The following is a 23,541-nucleotide window of genomic DNA, read 5'->3' as shown; positions in this document are numbered from 1 at the left end:
GGGGGGGGGGGGGGGGTGAAAGTTACTTCGCATGAAAAATTCAACGTTTCTAAACAGGGAAAGGTGTAGAACAGTACTTTATATCATACATGTACAGCATACGTTACAACTATGATTGTTAATAACTTTTTAACGAAGGACGAGTGACAGCTAAAAACTGTTGAGAGTTACTCAGGGTCATGACTTTGACAACATATGTCAAGATCAAAGTCATTGCAGGGAGGTCCCCTGATTGAGACATTTACTATTTTAAAACTATAATTGTTAATAACTTTTTAACGAAGGGCGAGCGACGGCTAGTTGTTAAGGCAAAGTTACTCAGGGTCATGACCTTGACAACATATGTCAAGGTCAAAGTCATTGGAGGGGGGTCCCCTAATCGAAACATTTACCCGTGATAGTACTGTGGTAGTTTATTAGAGTTTGCGTTGTAAGTTTGAAAAAATTTCTACTCGCATTTTTAAGAATCTGCATATGTAGTATATAAATTCACATGAAATTATATATTAGATGCATCTAAGCTCTAGCTTGATCGTTCCTTGAGCTTGATATTGTATATTGTCAAATTTATTTTATTGAATATCATGATTTATCTCTTGCTTATAAAAAATTACAGCTAACTTTATCAAATTTTTGAGCTCAATATTTTCAACCGTGTTTTATATATTTATTTTAATTTTGTTTAATTATATTTTTCAAATAGAACGAATATACAGGACTCTTAGTATTAAAAAATTGTCAATGAAATAAAAAGGCAATTAAGAGTCAATATTATTTGTGTGATCTAATAAAACTTTTAATATATTATAAATTAAAATAAAAGTAAAATAAAATTCACACTATAAATGCGCACGCAAACAAAAGTCAAAACCATAACGTTTCGGCTGCATATTCGAGCCATCCTCAGATGTACATATAAATATTAATTAACGCAGTAAAACATCTTTAATTAACGGAGAAAAAACAAGAATAAAACTATAATGGAGTGTTATGTTCTAAAACGTTGAGTATTTCCACAGAGAGAACAATTTAGCTCATCATTTGTTCTCTCTGTGGAAATACTCAACGTTTTAGAACATAACACTCCATTATAGTTTTATTCTTGTTTTTTCTCCGTTAACTAAAGATGTTTTACTGCGTTAATTAATATTTATATGTACATCTGAGGATGGCTCGAATATGCAGCCGAAACGTTATGGTTTTGACTTTTGTTTGCGTGCGCATTTATAGTGTGAATTTTATTTTATTTTTATTTTACTTTAATTTATAATATATTAAATGTTTTATTAGATCACACATATAATATTGACTCTTAATTGCCTTTTTATTTCATTGACTTATATTTTTCAAAGTAGATTTTTTAATTATCATTTAGTATTTTGGTTAATTACCGTTTAATTAATTATCGTTGATACAACAATTTAATTTATTAACTGAGAAAAAAATGTTATTTTACAGGGTTAATAAATTAAACACTTACAGAATACTTTGGCGATAGAAATGGTTTCTAGCAAACTTAGCATAGGAACGACTAGACAACCAGTGCTCAGAGCGGAAATCATATCGATGAAAGTATAGGTCTCATTTCCAACCTGAGCTTCGAAAGGTGGCAACTGAAATTCCGGTAGTCCTTGTTTTACATGACCCGTTAAAATAACGGGCGATTTTCCTAAGTGCTTTTCGAGAAGCCAGCACATCACCGCGCAAAGAATCACTATAATGATGTTTCTAGCAGTGGAGATTAGCCAGAACGACTTCGTGATAACTTGTTGAAGTCGTGATGGTACTTTAGTATTTTTTGGCATCACCGGCAAATCCTTTACTTTCTATACAAATAAAAAAATTTGCTTGTATTCTTTAACCTTCCAACAAGAATTTTTTAAATAATAATAAATATTATCATGTTTCGTATTTTAGCATATGGATATAACTTCTAAAAACAATGAACTTAATTACGCTTTTGAGGCTTTCACGGGTATTTTCTTCAATTATACCAGAAGGTTTGCGGGTTACCGCCGTGTCTTTCTTTCTTATTAATGCCAACGTTTCGTGAACCATACCGTTCACTTCATTAGGGCGAGGGGTGCGCTGATACTGAGCCGCTATCCTGGGGGGTTCCCTTTACGTCATGGTGGAAGGATTACATGGTGTGCTCAGATTGCAAGCGTCTCTCTCTAAAATTTGCGCTCTCTGTCATTTCTCTGCTTCTTGTTCCGCAGGACTGCCAACTGAGAAAAAATTATGTATTTCGCTTTGTGTACGTTCCACTTAACGTTTGCAACGCTCGCGAGGATCATTTTGTTCTTCTTGTAATCGAATATTAAGTAAGGATGAGATGATACACGCGATTGTTGCGAACGTTAAGTGGAACGCACCCTTTTGTAGACTCTAATAAGCGATTTCTACTGGGAAAATTAGTGCAACACTGATGCACACTTGTAATTACAACTTGCGCGCCGAACAATCTTCGGTCTTGAAACGCAAGGGGGGGGTGGGAGGGTAATACATATATTACTTTGAATAAATATATTGCGAAGAATATTACTACGTCGACTCGCCATCAGAGGTCTATAGATATTCGCAAAAATTCTCGCAAGTGCTTGGATACGCGTATATCTGTATATATAGATTCTCGATCTAATAACTTAAACAGGCGTCTAAGGTAGGCTTCCACTACAATACCTTACTGATGAGTCCAGTAGTGGAAGCTGGGACGAAACGCCATAATTACGTGATATTCTTCGCAATATATTGATTATAATTTAAAGATTTTAACGATATTATTGGCTCATTGCCCTCTTTCTCTATATTAAAAGAATTAAATTATTTATTAACACTGAAAATATGTGAATTGATTTGCATTTAATTGCACTTCTGTCATCGTTGTATGTACATACATAATGAAAATATTATATACCGGGTGGTCCACTTAAATCCTACATCTTGAATATTTTGTTTATTTTTGACAATACGAAAAAATGTTTCAAATAAAAATGGAACGGTGTCGAGGGGGACACGTTTTAGTCACATTGTTTTTTTTCTAAGTGGAGGCGCTAAAAAGATATGAATGTCATCTCCACTTTTTTAAATGGAATAATGTAATTTTTTTAGATAACGTGATTTCTCTAATTATTTTGTATATAAAAGTATTAAGGTAGAGACATCAAAAAACCAATAGTTTTCGAGATATTTTACACTTTATTTTGATGCATATTGACACAAAATGTTAAATAACTCGTAAACTGTTGACATTTTGATTATCGTATCTTAATACTTTTGTGAACAGAATAATGAGATAAATCAAATGGTGTAAAGAAAATACATAGTTGCTTTAAAAAAAATATGTATACAAAATGCATAATTTTTTAAATACGCAACTATGTGTTTTCTTTACACCATTTGATTTATCTCATTATTCTGTTCACAAAAGTATTAAGGTACGATAATAAAAAAGTCAACAGTTTACGAGTTATTTAACATTTTGTGTCAATATGTATCAAAATAAAGTGTAAAATATCTCGAAAACTATTGGTTTTTTGGTATCTCTATCTTAATACTTTTATATGCAAAATAATTAGAGGAATCACGTTATCTAAAAAAATTACATTATTCCATTTAAAAAAGTGGAGGTGACCTTCATATCTTTTTAGCGCCTTCACTTAGAAAAAAAACAATGTCACTATAACGTGTCCCCCTCAACACCGTTCCATTTTTATTTGAAACATTTTTTCGTATTGTCAAAAATAAACGAAATATTCAAGATGTAGGATTTAAGTGGACCACCCGGTATATATTGAATAAAATATTTTATATTGAAAATATTATATACTGAAGTGTAATGTTATTTATCGAAATATTTATTAGAAGAAAATAAACGGCACATAAACAAAAAAACCAATAGTAGACTAAATTATTTTGATAATATAAAATAATTTGAGCGCTCCATATTTAAAAACAATAATAATACATGTAAATTAAATTAATTAATGGGCAATTGAGAGCTAAAAATAAACACGGTCATTCATACATGTAATTAATAAATGTATTTAATTAAAGACGATCTCTGAAATTATTTTAAGTTGAAAATGTTTATTAGGATAAGTTCCTGAAGGTTAATCAAATCTATGTTCTTCTCGCTCTACAACGCGACAAGAAATCAACTGCGCTCATTGTAAAAGAATTAATAAAAGTGTATAATATAGTATATAAAATATGAAGATTAATATTTAATGCTTTTTACAATAATAATGTGTACAATAATAATTTAATGTCTTTAATTTTTTAATTTTTTTAACAAAACTGCACAAAACACACGTGTTTAAAAACGCGTGGACTCGGTGGACTTGAGTCGGAGCAAAGCCGTGAGTGAACAGATGTCGATAGACATCACCACGATGAAAGCGGGATCGGGAAAGGGGAAACAGATATGGCGGACGTGCCAGACGAGTGTAGGGATAAAATTTGCGTTTGCGCATGCGCGGATCGGAACTGAATCCGAAGTGTAGCGATAATGGCCGATCGGTTACGAACCTTAAACTACAACGCGCCAAAGCAACTGACCGTTCCCTTACGAAAAAAACACTCAAAAAAAACACCGATAAAAACACTAAAGAAGAAAAGCGTAATTTCGGATACCCAAATGGCGTTTACATCATTTGGGCGTTAACCGGCCAAAAAATACAAAAAAAAAAACGCCAAAAAATTATAGTGCAGTTTTCACCCAAATGGTGTCAATTCTGTTAGATTGTTAAAATAAGTATTACTAATTAGCATCAATTTTAGAATAAAATCTTGAAAAAAAATTTTCCTTTAAATTTAAGAATTAATTTTTTTTCATGATACTTCCCAAACGGTTACCCATCCGATTGTATCACGACCTTGCATGCTTGACCTTGACAATCGTACGGGAACTGCTGCACTTCGATGACCCACGAATCTGTATATGTCTACGTCTGTATAATTATGATATATCTGTTCAATGGAAATATTAAAAACAAATGGTTTATGTGTTTATATGATAGTGTATGTATTAATATATGTATTAGTGTGGTATCCGAAATTACGCTATTCTTCTTTGGTGTTTTTATCGGTGTTTTTTTTGAGTGTTTTTTTTGTAAGGGTAATGCGCATGACGTATCATTTTATCCTTGTTTTTCATCGAATATTATAGGATAAAATGATACATCAAATAATAAAATTCACAAATAACAAATAATTGATTAAAATCGATTTTTTATTTTATTCAAATTCGTATTAAAATTATTTCCGCAAGTGCGCAGAAATGTATTACTACATTACATTTTACGATCATCGATTTCGATGTCAGTAAATATTTTCGACACTGATGTAATTTAATTCTAACTGGATTATAGTGTGGATCATGCGTCGCGACACACAAATATTGCATCGACATATATATCCGAAGCTTTGTGTCCGAATACGCAACTTTTGACACTCAATGTTTGCTGTTAAACCATAACTTTTAGTGTCGACACTCAATTTTTGGTGTCGACACTCAAAGTTTCGGTGTCAACACACAACGGCGTTAACATCGAAAATTGAGTGTAAACACCTAAAATTAGGTGTAAACACCGAATTTTTAGGTGTTTTTTTCGTAAGGGTTGTGCAGTACGTTTCCATTGTGCTTCTACGGTTTTCACATACGACAACATACGATGAATATCCAAGAGGCGAAGAAGATTGACAAAATTTTACACATCCATAGGTAAGGTTAACATTTTTGGTAAGTGTATTAAAACAGTGTAATATTTTCTTATTATAGTAGAACCTATAGCATCGAGAGATTTTCATCTCTCGGATTAACCGATCTCGTGACGATAGCATTACGCGCGATTATTTCGGGCATAGCACTACTATCACGAAAATTCGATAACGAAGTCGGATGAATGAGACATAGAGTGGTGATCATGTTTGTTTGAAAAACCAAGAAATCTTATGCCCTTTTCGGAAATATTCATAATATATTTTTACAAAAAAGACGTAGAGTTTCTTGGATTTTCAAGTAAACAACGCCACTCTGTTCCGTTACAAATACCTACGAAGCTAAGAATTTTTAAGATCTTATTTCAATCTATGTAGTTTTTTGTACTTTTCGTAAAAAATTTTCCAGGATTTGTTCGTATTAATTTATTTTTAAAATAGTCAGTATAGTGTCTAATTTTGTCAAAATAATTGCTAATGTGATAAGTTAAATTTTTTAATAGTAAGATAAAATACATATGTATATTTGTTCAAAAATGTAATGTGATAGAGCAATTTCATTTACGAATCTGTAAAAAAATGTTCATTATTTGTATACAATTATATAAAATTATATATAATTTTATATAATTGTATAATTATTTTACAGACTAATTTTGGCTGTAAGCTTGATACGACAATACCAAGTTCCTTTATTTACAGCTTGGCTAGTCTTAACCAGACTACTCTTGCAACGACTTGCAAGATACAACGACTTCTTCTTACAAACTATAGTGATGCTTTGTGTAATATTGTAGGTGAGTCATTTTTATTATCGGGTGGATTTAAAATGTTCGACTTGTCAAACTTTATAATGCTCAAATTACTACTGGAAATGATGTGTGATGACGGAATATGTGAACAAAATGTAATTATGGATTTTTTTACAGGTACTGCGATGTCAAAATTCTTGGAGGGAACTACAGCTCGTGTTGGAATGGACATCGGATTTCCAGGACTGGATTTACTAGAAGAGGAATCTACGAAAATATTTTCAGTCAGGTAAAAAGAACGGCGACATGTTTATTGCGTGATGTAGTCATTATCGTTATATAGCACGTGATATGTATGTAAGTACTTGTAACTCGTCGATTATATTACTGCTTGCTTGGATGTGTGCTACACGTGCAATTTGCAAGTTTATTTCTATTATATATATTATTAGTTTCATTCCTATTTTACTGACTTAGCTTCTTTATCATTTTTTTTACTTTACTTTTTACTTTACGTAACTGTTTTGACATTTAATTGATTTGATCAACACGTTAGTCTAAATTTTAATAAAAGATTTGTAAACATTTCTGAGCATAATGGTTCCACGAAAAAAATATTCTTGCAAATTTCTCCAATGTAGCAACAGCTATTATTGGTCGAAAGATGGTGAAAAGGTCGTGAATAAACATTTTTACCGATTCCCCAACAATCCCGAAGTTTCAATGAAATGGAAACAGATTTGTGGGATTAAAAGCTCAATTAATTGCCGTAATATGTTCATTTGTGAGAATCATTTTCGGAAAAAGGATTTTATGAATTATACAAAACATCTTTTGAATTCTAATGTTGTACCGAAAGAAATCGAAATTGCAGATAATTTAATTCCAGTAGACATTTCTGCTTCATTTGAGAACGATCCAATGGACCAGAATTACCGCCAATTACATCAACAATCAGTACCTGATGCTGTTAGTATCGATTCAGAAAATAATTTACTTGAAGAAAATTCATGTGATATCTCTGTTTCTGCGAACAGTGACACTGTTATTGAAGACACTCATGCTGATTTTTATGACAATAGTATATTCGAAAATGTTCCGATATTTTTTTTTAATAGTCATTTAGATAAATCTAAAAATAGTTCACAAATTAATGAAAGTAATGCAAGTAATATTCCATTTATTTGTATTTGCCAGGACGATGAATGTAAAGATGGAAAATATTCTTCTTGTAACGATTTTGAACCAGATAATGATTATGTACCACCTACCAAAAAAATTAAAACCGTATTTTTAACGGCAGCAGGAGTGACCTCAAAGACGATGTCACCGCGAAAGACAATCATGTACAAAATCCATCGTAAAATCACTGCACAATTGTGCAAAATTAAAAAGAAATTAGGTGACGAAAGGAACGCTTTGGCAGAATTAAAATCTATGCATGACAAACATATGTTTGATTGTATCAATGAAAAATTGAATGATGTCACTAAACATTTTATAAATTCTCAATTACGAAATGTAGATCGTACTCCTGCCGGGAAACGATGGACTGAAGAAGATAAGGTTTCTGCATTGTCTATTTATAAACGAAGTCCTCGCGTTTATAGATATCTCGCGACCTATTTCGAATTACCATCCATGCGTACTCTGAAGTACATGTTGTCAAAGATTCCTTTCGACACTGGAATGGATAAACTTCTTTTGCAACAGCTTAAAGTTAAAAGCGATGAGATGCATGAGCTAGATCGATATTGCGTACTAGTTTTTGACGAGATTTCTCTTAGTAATGATTTTCACTACGAATCACATAAACAACAAATCAGTGGTTTCGAAGATTTAGGTGAATTGGGTCGAACACATAGGGCAGCAAATCATGCTCTTGTTTTCATGTTACGTGGTTTGAGGAAATCATAGAAACAAGTATAATTGCTTATTATTTTACGGCTGGTACAATTTCTAGTAGCAATCTGAAATCGATAATAACGAATATCATTGAACAACTTCAGGAGATAGGGCTAAAAGTAAAAGCAACTGTTTGTGACCAAGGTTCCACTCAAAGAAAGGCGCTATCAGAATTGTGTTCAGAAAACACGGTAAAACCAAACTTGCTACACGTTTGTCGTTAAGTCCGAAACTATTGTAACTATTTATGATATTCCCCATTTATTAAAATGTATTCGGAATGCTTTACTCAGATGTAACATTAGATTCGCGGAAGATAAAGTAGCAAAATTTCAGTATATCAAAAATGCTTTCGATGTTGAACTCAATTTCAAATTCAGGCAACTTTACAAACTATCAGTAAATGATTTTAACTTTAAAGATTCTTTTGTTAAAATGAAGGTCAAAACTGCAGCACGTCAGTTAAGCCATACTGTTGCTGCAGTAATTCAATCGTACAGTATCTCTAACGTAAACGAATTGTTTCCGGTTGAATCACTACAAATAGCAGAGTTCTCACATCTCATAGACGATCTTTTCGATTCTTTAAATGGTTCGAGCATAACACCAGATGAGGGTAAGATGTATAGATGTTGTCTTCAAGACGGTTCACCTCACTTAGAGTTGTGGAGCCGATTACTACCCGAAATGGCAAAATGGAAATTAATAAATTGTATTTCTAAACAAGATGTCACGAATCAATTTCAATTCGTAAAAGGTTGGGCAATAACGATCAGAGCTGTTATTTACTTATGGCATCAATTAAAAACTCTCGGTTTCAAATTTTTAAATATAAGAAATCTTAATCAAGATCCGTTGGAAAATTTATTTTGTCAAATCCGTCAGCATGGAATTGCAAATACAAACCCCACCTGCCATCAATTTATAGCTGCTTTAAAAACCGTGGTATTAAACAATCTAGTTGCACCGGTATTGAAGTATGCAAATTGTTAACAGGACAACTGTGAAAATTTAAATAATTTTCAGAATTTTTTGAAAAACGCTTTTGAAATGAATCAACATAACGAAAGTGAGCCATTGATGGAAGAAGCCACCAGGTGCTTTCCTCAATGGGTCAATTTTGAAGAATTGGATACTGTTGCTTCTCAAGCTCTTTCTTACGTGACGAGTTATCTTGTAAAACGATTCAAAATTCCGAACGAAAATTGTTCAATTTGCCGAACTGATTTATTTTGTACACAACAAGAAGAACATCATTTATATACGGTTTTTCAAGAGAATTCTGAAAAAGAATCATTAACATATCCAAGCAATCGGATGATCACGTTAATAGAAAACGTACATAACCGACTGTATCAATTTCTGAACGAATACGGACATAAGTCGAACTTAGAGTCAACTTTCAAACGGCTGTTTTTTAACGACTACAAGAGTGAATTTTGTGACATTCATCGGTGTGATAACATAATTGTCGAGAATAGTTTAGCGTTTTTGATATTCAAATATGTTAAAGATAAGAAAAAACCAGTTGAACTAACGTCGGGCTACTATGAAAAAACCAAACAATTTAAGTCGCAGTAACGGAACTTCGTGTTTTTATTATATGTTTCAATTAAACCTTTCTTTTTAATTAAATTTAATAATATACAGGTTTATATAGGTATATACTTTTTCAATTATTGAGCTTCATTTTTTTTCAATAAATGTTGAAATTAATGAAATTAGAACCCGTAATAGTAATTTTATTGCCGGATGTTTTTTTCGTTTATATTTTTTCTTTATTGACTTCCATTCTATTGTATTTTTGATAATACACTTAAACTGGTTTATTCTTTCATCATATTCATATATGTAAGCGGATATTGTTAATTTTGAAATAATTATTGCGTTTATTTTCGTTACAGCTTTTGTTTTTATTTTAAATAAGCATTGAAAGAATTATTTATTTGGTAAATATCTAGAAAAGGGGAGCCACCTCCGATGATCTCGACCTTGACATATATTGTCAAGGTCATGACCCTGAGTAACCTCCCGCAGGTTTTAAATGGCGGTCACTATCCGTTAAAAAGTTATTAACAAAAAAAGTTTCAAAATTAACGTATCATTTCTGCCATATATATATTATAACAAGTACTATTTTACATCTCCTTCTGTTTAGAAACGTTAAACTTTCCACGCGAAGTAACTCTCACCTCCCCCAACCCCCTGCGAAGGGGCACACGACTTCTACGACTATACTGTTGCTATGATTGTACTGTCGGGGCAGACCTCTGTCGACGGTGTGGATGCGGGGAGTGGCCGAATATCACCTTCTTGCACCCGCCAGTGTGTGTGTGTGTGTGTAAAATATCAAGGGTAAAGGTAAAGAATAACCCGCTCCTCTAAAAAATCGATAAAATTAAGCTTATTCGACGTGTTTTTGCATGAAAGAATCTGGCAGAAAAAAGTGTCGCTCTGCCCTACGAACCGAGTTATTAAGCGTTGAAGTTGACGACTATTCAAGTTAGGAAATCTGTCATACCGACTATGTAGCACTGCTTCCTTCATGCTCTGTGACCTTTTGCGCATGCGTTTAGCCACGAAAATAAAAATCATATTAAAAAATGAATTTAGTGATGTGAGATAGCTCTCGTTTCGCGTAGAAAGTCGAAACCGACGTGGAACAGTACAATTATAGAAATCGTATGTGTAGATACAGTAGGTTCCGCCCCCCTGCGGGGGGCTCCACGACTGTTAAAAATAACCTAACGCAACCCATTAAGTGGTGTGATATAGCTCTCGTTTCGCGTAGAAAGTCGAAACCCACGTGCAACAGTACAATTATAGAAGTCGTGTGTGTAGATACAGTAGGTTCCACCCCCCTACGGGGGGCTCCACGACTGTTAAAAATAACCTAACCCAACCCATTCAGTGGTGTGAGATAGCTCTCGTTTCGCGTAGAAAGTCGAAACCCACGTGCAACAGTACAATCATGGAAGTGTTTTCGCATAGAAAGTCACATGCCTGTACTGTTGAACGTGGGTTTCGACTTTCTACGCGAAACGAGAGCTATCTCACACCACTGAATGGGTTGGGTTAGGTTATTTTTAACAGTCATGGAGCCCCCCGCAGAGGGGAGGAACCTACTGTATCTACACATACGACTTCTATAATTGAGCTGAGGCAGCTATTCTGTATAATTACCAATAGTACTTAACATCATACATATATAGCTGAAATAATACGAGTAACTAATTCATTTTTTAATATGATTTTAAATTTCGTGGCTAAACGCATGCGCAAGAGGTCACAGAGCATGAAGGAAGCAGTGCTACATTGCGTTTTCGTACGTATCACTTTCTTTTCATCCAAATAATCAATAAGATATCGAAAATTATGTGTTAGATGAATAAATTCGTGAAGTAACATCGTGACAGCACAAAGTGAGAAACAGTACTGATTGTGAATATAGCACAATAGTAATTGCATTGATTGAATGTAATCAAAATAAACCGAGGAGCAAAGCATGAAGGAAAGTGGGATGAGAATCGCTTCGCTTGGAAGTCACACTGTACAATAGAAATAAAACGTAATTTTTCAAACTTTTTTGACCATAACTTTTTAACGGACAGCGACCTCCACCTAAAACCTGCGGAAGGTCACTCAGGGTCATGACCTTGACAACATATGTCAAGGTTAAGATCATCGGGGAGGGCTCCCCTTTTCTAAATATTTACCATTTATTTTTTGTTACATTCATAAAGAAAAAACCATTGGTATTTACTGTGTAAGTATTATTACGGATTATACAGATAAAATTCTTGCATTGTAAGAAATGTAATTTAATTGTCGACTACATTTTATTTTTTATATCTTATTCTATATTATTACGCATAAGATTACTTATGTTTAGTTTTTATTTCTTATTATAACTCATTCGATTTTTGTTTCATTTAGCTTTCGTAAACGAAGACCTATGGTTTTTTCTTTACTTGGCTTTAAAATATATTGCTAGTAGTTTACAAGTGCGAATTAACAAGATCAAAATTTATATTTTATTTGGATGTACAACGAAATAACCGTTTATGTTTAGTCTTAATTTTATTTTCCGTTTATTTCGATTGTTTTCAGTTTTCTTTGAATATTTCCTTTTGTGCGTCTGTTATTTTATTTTATTTATATATATTTTTAATTCAATGTAATTGCACTATTTATTGTTATGATTTATTGTTATTGTTATGCAAAAACTATATTATAAGAATAATTAAGTTCAACAACTCACGGTTAACTTTTAATCAAGGTTCACTTATTCCTCATCTCTCCAATTCTTAAATTGGAAAGAGATAAGAAATAAGTTAAACGTCAATTAAGAGTTAACTGTGAAATTGGGAGTAAGAGTCTCTTTCACCAACCTCGGTTAAGCTAATCGATATTTACATGATTGTGAAGATTATAAATAGAAATTTCATCACGTCGAATCCATAATTTGTATATACATACCGTTCAATATTATATTGTATTGCATCTTGAATTCTTTTTAACAATATTGTATAATTATGTTTACATAATATAAATCTCCTTTTGAAATCTATTTCATCGAATATTTTAATGTAGTTTATACGCAGTTTAATTATACGCGGTTTTCTTTGACGTTTTTCAAGATTATATAACCTTTTTTTAAAAAAAGAAAAAAACATACGCCAAGTGCATATAAAAGATACTGAACTTCTTGATCAAAAACAGATATGAGATAAATATAATTGACCAAGTGTATTCTTCATTACGCCAGTCACATAAGACAGACCGAAAGTGACTATAATTGTCAACTGGATTATAGTGAAGAAAAAACTTGGCGTGCCCGGGTCGCATTAATTGTAAACAGTATTCAGTGAAAACATTATTTCAACATAGTATTTGCATTATAAATTAAAATATAAAAATAACAGACATATGTATACAGATATATACGTATAATATATACGTATAATATACACGTATAATATAGTGATATAATTAGTATCATCATTCACTATATAGTGATATAATTTGTGGGACATGAAAATATATTCACAACTAAGTATTATAATATGTTCAGTAAGCAATTATTAACATCTTTTCTTTGTTGAATTGTTTTCGCATATATTGTGTATACTGCAGAATATTGCGATAGAACCAAGGTTCTAGAATATTGCGTTTTAATGCGACCCGGGCACGCCAAGTTTTTTCTTCACTATAATCCAGTTGACAATTATAGTCACTTTCGGTCTGTCTTATGTGACTGGCGTAATGAAGAATACACTTGGTCAATTATATTTATCTCATATCTGTTTTTGATCAAGAAGTTCAGTATCTTTTATATGCACTTGGCGTATGTTTTTTTCTTTTTTTAAAAAAAGGTTTTTTTATGGGATTTCACTGCTTTTTGTTAATTATGAAAACGTGATAATAATGTAGGAAATTTAAATCCTCTAAAAATAAATACAGATTCTGTTTCTAAAATAGTTATTTTGTAAATTTCTATTTATTTAATATTAAAGATGTACTCGTATTGTATTTATTGACACTTAATTATACTTAAGTTTATTTGTACTTAATTTAGATTTGTTCTAAGAAAAATATATACGCGCTCTTTGCATTTCGTGGCCACTTACATACTTCAACTTTTAAATCATTTATGGATGTCCATTTTGTACCTTTAGCTCGCAATAAATTTGTGTAATGTCCTTCGTCTATATTTTTACCATGATGAAGAATCGCACTATTAACTTTATAAATATTATCACCGATATAAATTTTTGACGAAGGTATGGATTTAATATTAAGATTTGTAATCTTTATAACTTCTTCATTATTAACTTTAAATAATAATAATTGAATAATAAGTACACGTTTGGTCGTTGTTATACTAGTCTTTTCAAGTAAAGCAGTTGAATTACAATTACATGTATGTGTTACACGTACGATTGAAAAATACATGTATGTGTCACACGTACGTCTGAACATAACTGAAACGTACCCTTTTCGGGACTCGGTCTCTAGATCTCGATATCGGCTGCACCAATTTTATTCGGACTGGTCGCAATCGAAAGATACCGATGACATTATATAATAAAAGTGTTTTTAGATTTTTGATTGTGCTTTTAAATTCTGAGTAATTTTAATCTAAAGTTTCAAGATGCGAAAACTCGAGATAAAGCTAGTGGTAGCGTCGTGAATTTGACATCGACATGAACATATACACGCATCAAGTATCATGTCATCATGTCAAACGGTTATATTTTTATTTTATGCACTTGGCGTCGCGACGCTACCGCGTCGCTTGATCATATTCATCAAAAATAAAAAAATTATTAATTTTATCCGTTTTTAATATAAAGTACAAATAGAAATTGGTTGGTGAAAGAGACACTAAAGTGAAATAGGCCTATTGGGGATACCACTATTAAAAAAACGCATTATTGCACTCTACCTCCAGAGTAACGTGGAAAAGTGTGCATTTTTGCAGTTCTCGAATATTTAATAAAACTCATGTATTCGTTAATAAAAAAAAGTATACAAAAATAAATTAAATAATTTTTACACTTCATTGCTTATTTTGTTATTTATTGTATATACTCTGTTGTGTTTATTTTGTTTCCCCAAATTTCAGATTTTAATGCGCCAAAATATGTCTATAATTACTCAATCTATATTAGACTTATATTAACTTCCATTGAATTTTTCTAACTTGTGAAAAATATGAAATATGTATTTTTTTTTCATAAGTTAGAACCCATGTAGCAAACTGACATTATTTGTCGTCATTTTGATATCAAAATGACGCCTTCAACGTTCTTTTGATGTCAAAATGATGGCAAATAACGTCAGCTTGCTCTCTAGCTGGGAAAGTGTATGGTTTAATGTATATATATATATATATATATAAAGTATATTAGTTCTCTGCCAGATCACTTGAGGCGCTTCGATCGTTCTCCGTTTCCATCACTCATCACGGAGCTTGCGCTTCTCTTTGGTATATGTTCTGTGGACATCTCGGTAGAAAAGGACACTCATTAGTACGTGCGACAAAGATGCGACTAAGTTCAGGTTCAGTAACTCTTCAACGTTAAATATTGTTGGCAGCCGTGCGGAACCTGAAGCAGTTTGCTGTGAAAAGGGGCGTGGTTTAGCCGATCTGAACACACCATGGGTGCGTTCGGGGAGACACTATTCGCGCTATTTAGCACTACAAACTGTTCGCGGAGCTGCAGATAGCGCTAACAAACACGATCGTGATGTCACTAATAGTAGGGTGTTACGTCACAACTGCGCGCTATCAACGCTATTCCTTCCGAGGTAGTGTATTGGTAGCGTTAGTGTTTGCAAGCTGTGAACAGCATTGTTGTGTTTGGTCGAATGGTTCAAGAATACACAAGCCATCAATTGCAGAGATTGAAATTGAGATTAATTGATGATGATGATGATGATGATGATGATGACGATGATGATGAGAGGTTTCACTTTTGGTCTACTACAATCTTCTAGGTTGATGTCCCTAGAGTCACTTTTTCTCGCGGCTACGAGGGTCAGGACTCCCCGCACCAATTTCTTCCAACATAGGTACTTCGTACAAATCGTTAGGCCGGAATCAGACTACGCATTGAAAATTGAGATTGAAGATTGAAAATTGAAATTTGACCAATGAGGATAAAGAAATTTTAACTCCTATTATTTTGATTAGCCAAAATTAAATCTTCAATCTCAATCTTCAATGCGTAGTCTGATTCTGGCTTAAAGTAATGCTCAATTGTCCCAGATCAACGATTATAACCTAATCGGTCGTACATACCAGCGTATGAAATTTCGGAGGTTAGTTTTCAATTTTACTGGCGTTCCCAATCCTTCATATTAAACGCTACCAACGATACGCAGGATCGTTCGCGGAGCTTGCAAACGCTATCGCGCTATTGGCTCTACGAACAGCGTTGGTAGCGTTTGCGTTCATAGCGTGAATAGCGTCTCCCCGAACACACCCCATGTAATCCTTCCACCATGCTTTACGTGGACGCTGTTGGGAGGGGGGGTGTATGTTGAGGGGTGGGGGAAGGAGTACTTCTTTGGCCTGCACCTGTCGAGAGGACAGTCTTCCATATCCTGCTTACATTATAGCCTGAGTCTCTGTTTAAATTGTCTGGATGTTTCTGTATTTCCAAGGCCTCTCTGTGCTTCCTCGGGAAATATGATGTTGTTGCGGCAATAGTTGACGTTTTATCGAATAGTATTCGATGTCCTGTCTCTTGTCTATGTATCAGCTGCTATGTATCAGATGAAGTGAACGATATGGTTCACGAAACGTTGGCATTAATAATAAAGAAAGACACGGCAATAACTCGCAAACCTTCTGGTATATATATATATATAACAGTAAACTTAATTTACTTAATTTAAAAACAATAACTTAATTTATGGTTAATTGATTAAGGAACTTATTTATCCTAATCATTTTGAAAAAAGGAATATAATTTTGTAAAATAGAATAAATAGAAAATGCAATACTTTAAATTTTAATTTTTTGTAAAATTATTTTTTTTAATTCTGAAAAAAAAAATAAAATGATATATCAAAATAACGCTTTAAATCATACTTTATTTAATTTCAATTTAATTTCAATAATCTGCAGATTATAAACAATCGAAGAAGATGTACCATATATGGAAGTGACTGTTTTAAATATTGAAACAACAGGTAAGCTAAGCTATAATCGTAATGAAATGTAATAGTGTTGCACTTACCCGGAGAAGTAGAAGAACGATTATGCAGACAATTCCTAACGTGGTATCCCAACGTCTTGTCTCGCCAATATGCTCGAAAATATTTTGCCAGACCTGTACAAATTTAGTGCCGGAAACTTTAAGTCCAAGAATATCTTTTACTTGACTGGTGGCGATAATAATCGACGCCGCCGACGTGAAACCAACGGATACTGGTCCAGATATAAAATCCAATAAGAATCCTAATATCATCAAAAGAGTAAAAAATAATTAGACAAGCCATATATTGTTATAAAAATATATTATAACGATATATAAAATAATATACATTAAATATGTATATTATTATATATATTAGTGTACAAATAAGTTTTAAAACGTTTTTAATGAAATTTAATATTTATTTATTTAGTAATGAAAACACACTTAATTATCAAAATAATTTCTGTCATTATTTATGACTTTTAGCCATCATACGGGTTACTTGCGAATTCCAGAAGAAAAGGTTTCGTCTTTTAATGTAATAAAATTATCCACACATTTTCGCACTTTTTTAAATGCTCGAAAGTGTACACCGGACAAGGCGTTTTGCATTGACCGGAATAAATGATAGTCTGAAGGAGCTATGCCTGGGCTATACGCCGGGTGTAGTAAAATTTCCCAACTAAGCGCTAGCAACGTTTCCTTTACAGTTTATCAACATGATACCTAACGTTGTCATGAAACAATTTCATGAAATAGTTTTTCTTTGTCAGTAAATGGACAATTTCGTTTGATTTCTTGATTTAAACGGATCAATTGTTGACTGTAGCGATCACTATTAACCGTTTCATTCAGACGGAGCAGCTCAAAATATAGCACACCCTTCATGTCCCACTAGATGCATAGCATAACTTGCTGCTGTGGATGTTGCGTTTTGGCATTGATGTAATGGGTTGTCCTGGATCCACATAATGTTATTTCTTTTTAGGATTACCGTAAAAAATCCACTTTTCATCACCAGTCACGATTTTCCACAAGAAAGATTTGCTATGCTGTTTATTGTACAGATTCAAACATTGCTCAAGACGATCATTTTTGTTTTCTTCACTTAATACATGCGATACCTACTTTCCTTCCTTCAGAATCTTTCCCATCTGCCGTAAACGAATTGAAATATCTTGTTAAGTTACTTCAAGTTGCTGTACAAGTTCTTTTTGTGTTTGACATGAGTTTTGATCGAGTATGTAATGCTCAGTAGTTTTTTTCCGTAAGGGTAATGCTTGTAATTGATCGTCTGTAACCTTCTGAGGAGCACCAGTACGTTCTGTATCACTAACATCAAAATCGTCCTCTTTAAGTCGCTTAAACCAAAACTCACACATACTTTTGGTTACAACATTATCTCCAAGAACAAAACAAATTGATTCATATGCTTTTGTAGAACTTTTTCCTTGATAAAATTCGCATGGAATGCAGTGTTGAATAAATTGCTTGTCGCCCACCATTTTAAAACCATTTAATTTTGAGATTAAGTTTCCAATTGTGTGAAGTCAATTGTTTTTTTTTAATAGTACGCATTAAGCGCCACTATATATCAAAAGGGCGCGAAAATATTTGAATTCTTAGTTTAAATTATATGTTACACAAAAAACGCTTTAAAACTTATTTGTACACTTAATAATTATATATATTATTCTAAATATATAGATTAAATAAAAAGATGATATAAAAATTAAATAAAAATACAAGGGTCGTCTAAAAGTCTAACATAGAAACAAGTAATTTTTCGGTCAAATTCAATTTTATTTTTCCACACAATCTCCTTTTAAGTCGATACATTTTTTCCAGCGATGCTCCCACCCTTTTAATTCATTCAAATAATACTGAGCGTCTTGTTTTGCAAAATAGGCGTTTACAGATGCAATGACCTCCTCGTTCGATGAAAATTTCTGTCCTCCGAGCCAAACTTTAAACCTAGGAAACAGAAAAAAGTCGCTAGAGGCCAGATCTGGTGAATACGGTGGATGGTCAATTAATTCGAACAGCAATTCATGAATTTTTGCCATAGCGATCGCCGAAACGTAAGACGGTGCGTTATCTTGATGGAACAGCACTTTCTTCTTTTTTAAATGCGGTCGTTTTTTCTCAATTTCTGCCTTCAGTTTGTCAAGTAATGATGCGTAGTATATCCCTGTTATTGTTTAACCTTTTTCAAGATATTCGATCAACACAATTCTATGGTCCCAAAAAACAGTCGCCATCACCTTTCCCGCCGATAAAAATCGTCTTCGCTTTCTTCGGAGCAAGTTCACCCTTCGCAGTCCACTGTTTTGATTGTTCTTTCGTTTCAAGAGTGAAGTAGTGGACCCAAGTTTCATCAACCGTTATTAATCGACGTAAAAAGTCCGACTCGTTTCGCTTAAACCGCTCCAACAGGGCCTTAGAAATGTTCATTCGAATGCGTTTTTGATCCAGAGCAAGCGCGGCATCCAACGCGCGGTTAACGACGCTCAGTATTATTTGAATGGATTGAAGGAGTGGGAGCATCGCTGGAAAAAATATATCGACTTAAAAGGAGACTATGTGGAAAAATAAAATTGAATTTGACCGAAAAATTACTTGTTTCTACGTTAGGCTTAAAACTTTTCAGACAACCCTCGTATATTGTTCAATGAAGATCGTTAATTTTCAAAATAATCATAAATGCGATAATTTCAAATTAGATCAATTTCATTCTTTATAATTTTTATAATATTACCTAATTGCAAAGTGCCCATTAATAAGGAGACGCAACCTGAGATGAAACATAGTAATATAGCAAAATCAGGTCCTAGATGGGCTTTTTGTAAGGTTTCTCTCGTTAGAATCGCGGCGATTGCTGTTGGTCCGACAGGCACGTCTTTCCAAGAGCCAAAAATTGTGTACACAAAACAGGCCATGAAAGATGAATAAAGTCCATACTGTCCAAACAAACTATCTTTTAATATTAATAATATTGATATTTTTTAAAAAATAATATACTATAAGAATTTTGTTAGATGAATTATATTTTCTCGTAAAATATGAAACTTTTTTTGTTCAAACCTTTTTTGAAATATTTTTCTAAAATAAAAAATAATAGGAAAATAAAGAGAGATATTTCAGACAAAATATAAAAATAGTTCACTCACTATATAATATATGGTTAGAGTTTCCTATATATAGATAAACATCAGATTCAGTCAATGTTTATATATTTTAGATATTTATAAATTGAAGTTGTATGTGGCATATTTCTGAAAAGGTGAAACCTTTATGGTCATAAAAGACCACCAACTAACGACTAATTTTTGGATTAAGCATCGTTTCGTATTATATGTGTGTATTTATAGTATTATACGTTTTATAGTATTATATGGTAACTCATACATGCATATGAAATTTTTTAAAAAAATGAAAGAATTTTACAAACGTAAAATTTATGTACAATAAATAATTATATTTTATTAAACATAACATTTTTGATATTAAAACAAAGTAATGAAAAAATTAAATTTTATAACAGAATTAGTTGTTTTATTTTTGCTTCAATTTTCTATTATCATTGCTTTTGCAAAAATATAATATGTTTTATCTATAACATAGATATTATGTCGAACGTTTCGATCCTACGTTTCGGATCATCATCAGCGACAATACAATATAAAATTAAACATTACTCAGAGTTGCAAACAATGATGTTGTTCCGCAGTATGTAATATACAACCAATCTGAGGCAAGACTATCACTTCTTCAGGTGAAAGTATGTACATTAGTTCGAATAATTGAGTATGTCTCAAGTTGGTCGACAAAAGACATAAAATCAATTATATCACAGAAATCGCATTGATCAAATTTCATCGTCAATATGTCTGTATATGACGATGTACAACGATATAATCTCTTAATAGCCTTTGTATTTACTTAATTTTTTGTATTGTTTTTGAAACATATAAGAGTCTATAATTCAATTATATTATTAATTTATTAATTTTTTATAATATGTTTAAATTGTAAAATATTTCTCATAATATTTTTTACTTAATATTATTTTGTATTTACCTGTAACGGTAATCCCGCAACGTTAGCGTACGCTATGGCTTGTGGTATAACAGTGAGGCCTACGGTGATACCAGCTACTAAATCGCTTACTACATATTCCTTCCGGTAATTCGGCAACCACGTTAAGATAGGTATTCTCTTGAAAAGCAGCTTCTGCCTGCAAGACCTTCTAACTCGTCGATAAAGCCACTTTCTTCCGGAAGTATATAGAGCACTCGTGTCAGAATTTTGTGATACTAAAAATAGAAAAATCAATCTCGTTAGTATAATACGTAATTCATGTAAAGGACCAAACAAATTCAATCACTTACCTATATAAATATATGTTTGTAATAAAAATTATGACAAAAATACATATAAAACGATTTAAAAATCGTGTCTTTTAGTCAATTAATACTAAAGAAATATTTATAAAGATTTAATTGCCGCACACAAAGAAACCAAAATTTTTTTCAAAAATTAAAGAATTTAGGCAGAAAATACATTTTTTTGATAGATATTATATTTATTTTGCACAAATTTATACATATATTTCACTCAAAGTTGTAATATTTAGTAGCTACTACACAAATATCATCGTAGTTAAAATATTTTTGAGCTTATTAAGATTTTATGATATTTAAAAAATGCAAAATGAATCAAATATTTTTGAGCTTATTAAGATTTTATGATATTTAAAAAATGCGAAATGGATGTGTATGTACTGCAACCGTACTCACGAGGGACGGGTCAACTTCATCGCTTTTCTTACTCGCAATTATTCTCAATTACTCTCAAAGTTGGGCACCATGCACGAGAGAGCGTGCCACTTCTCGATACTCTATAATAATTCTCCCAAAATCTAAATACTCTAAATCTCACTAACGTTACTCTGAGTATTACTGTCCTACAGTAATACTCAGTAGTGTAGTCGAGCCCTGGCGGGGCCTGGCGGCACACAGTGGGATGGACTATGGAGGCTTCCAAAAGTTAAAATTGTGAATCTTATAAAAAAGTGATTTAACGTATTTCCTGAAATACATATGATATAAATTTATGAAATTTGAATCGTAATAATAGAAACCAACAAATTTAAACCTTTGAAAACTAACCGCAAAAATTTAATCCTTCCTAAATTAAAACGATTACCTAACCACAAAATAGAAAACCCAATAAATTTCAACCTTTGAAAATTATCCCCAAAAATTTGAACTTTTCTAAATTAAAATGATTATCTAATAATGTAACATAATAATTTAAACCTTTAATACTTTAAATGATATTATCTAATATAATATATGATATATTACTAAATGTGCCAGTTCAAAGTGAACATACATTATGTTATTTTCTATGTTATGTACCACGAAAAATAAGGACAATGAGAGTCAATTCGTAAGTAAACAAGAAAGCGATTATAACATAAAAATTATAATATGAATTTTCAAAGAAAAAGAATACAAACAAAATACTTAGCCGCTTTAGACACAATTAAAAATTAGAATATCGGTCAATATATAATAGTATAAAAAATCGCTTGATGTGAAATATCGTTACAAGTTTCGACTCTTGGTTTGAGTCCTCTTTAGACGTTCATCAAAAATTCCTTATTCCAATATAATTCAGACAACAAATTTCTTACTGACTCCTCGATTTCTCTCTTCGTTACACAACATTGACAATACAAGATGGCAAAGTCATATATTGAAACAATGTATCTATAACTTGGCATGAGAACAAAATCAAAAAATGTGAAAATAATGAAATTCAAAAAACAAAAAAAAGGAAGAAAAAGTCTAACTCACCAGCGAAAACGATTTGTCAGTTTACAATATGAAAGTTAAATAAAATAGAAGAAGTCATAGAGTAAAATGAACAACAAGGTAATAATACTAAACATTTTCACAAAACTTATTGTATAAAATATGCAAAGTAAAACGAATGCAAGGAAGTGTACTAAATCCTTTAACTGTCTTGCAAGTACTGTGATATAACAACAACAAAGCAGTGTGTCGATTGTCGATAACAAAAGATTAAACCTTATTTACAATGGGAATATATGAATCGTGAAGACCTTCAGTGTCCGTTTGTAAATTAAGACTATTTTTCTGCTTTTTAATGTTAAGCATCTCAGATATTATTCGCTTTCTATAATTAGGTTCTTCATCTAAAATTTTAACATCTTCCCATTGAAAGTCATGATCATATTGCAATCTGTGATCCGTAATAACCGAACGGTTAGAAGTATTATGTCTAATATGGCTACGGTGTTCATTAATTCTGGTTTTCAACTGCCTTCCAGTATTTCACATCGAGCGATTTTTTATACTATTATATATTGACCGATATTCTAATTTTTAATTGTGTCTAAAGCGGCTAAGTATTTTGTTTGT

At 32.2% G+C, this 23,541-nt stretch overlaps 1 protein-coding gene across 1 annotated transcript in view; it reads right to left on the bottom strand.

Annotated features, from left to right (window-relative positions):
• Positions 1-21,959, bottom strand: part of LOC108780528 (sodium-independent sulfate anion transporter) — a 23,673-nt gene extending 1,714 nt beyond the window's left edge. The window contains exons 1-5 of the mRNA XM_018548283.1: positions 21,941-21,959; positions 21,170-21,405; positions 19,848-20,049; positions 17,129-17,349; positions 1,481-1,826 (exon numbers count right to left, since the gene is read on the bottom strand). Of these exons, the coding sequence (XP_018403785.1) occupies positions 1,481-1,826; positions 17,129-17,349; positions 19,848-20,049; positions 21,170-21,405; positions 21,941-21,959 (1,024 nt within the window). The remainder of the gene's footprint in view (positions 1-1,480; positions 1,827-17,128; positions 17,350-19,847; positions 20,050-21,169; positions 21,406-21,940) is intronic.
• Between the last annotated feature and the right edge of the window lie 1,582 nt (positions 21,960-23,541).

Source organism: Cyphomyrmex costatus, unplaced genomic scaffold (genome assembly GCF_001594065.2).
Source record: "Cyphomyrmex costatus isolate MS0001 unplaced genomic scaffold, Ccosl1.0 scaffold1222, whole genome shotgun sequence".
NCBI classification, from domain to species: Eukaryota; Metazoa; Arthropoda; class Insecta; order Hymenoptera; family Formicidae; genus Cyphomyrmex; species Cyphomyrmex costatus.
The sequence above is the reverse complement of the archived record's forward strand: the minus strand, read 5'-3'. Positions and strand labels throughout refer to the sequence as shown.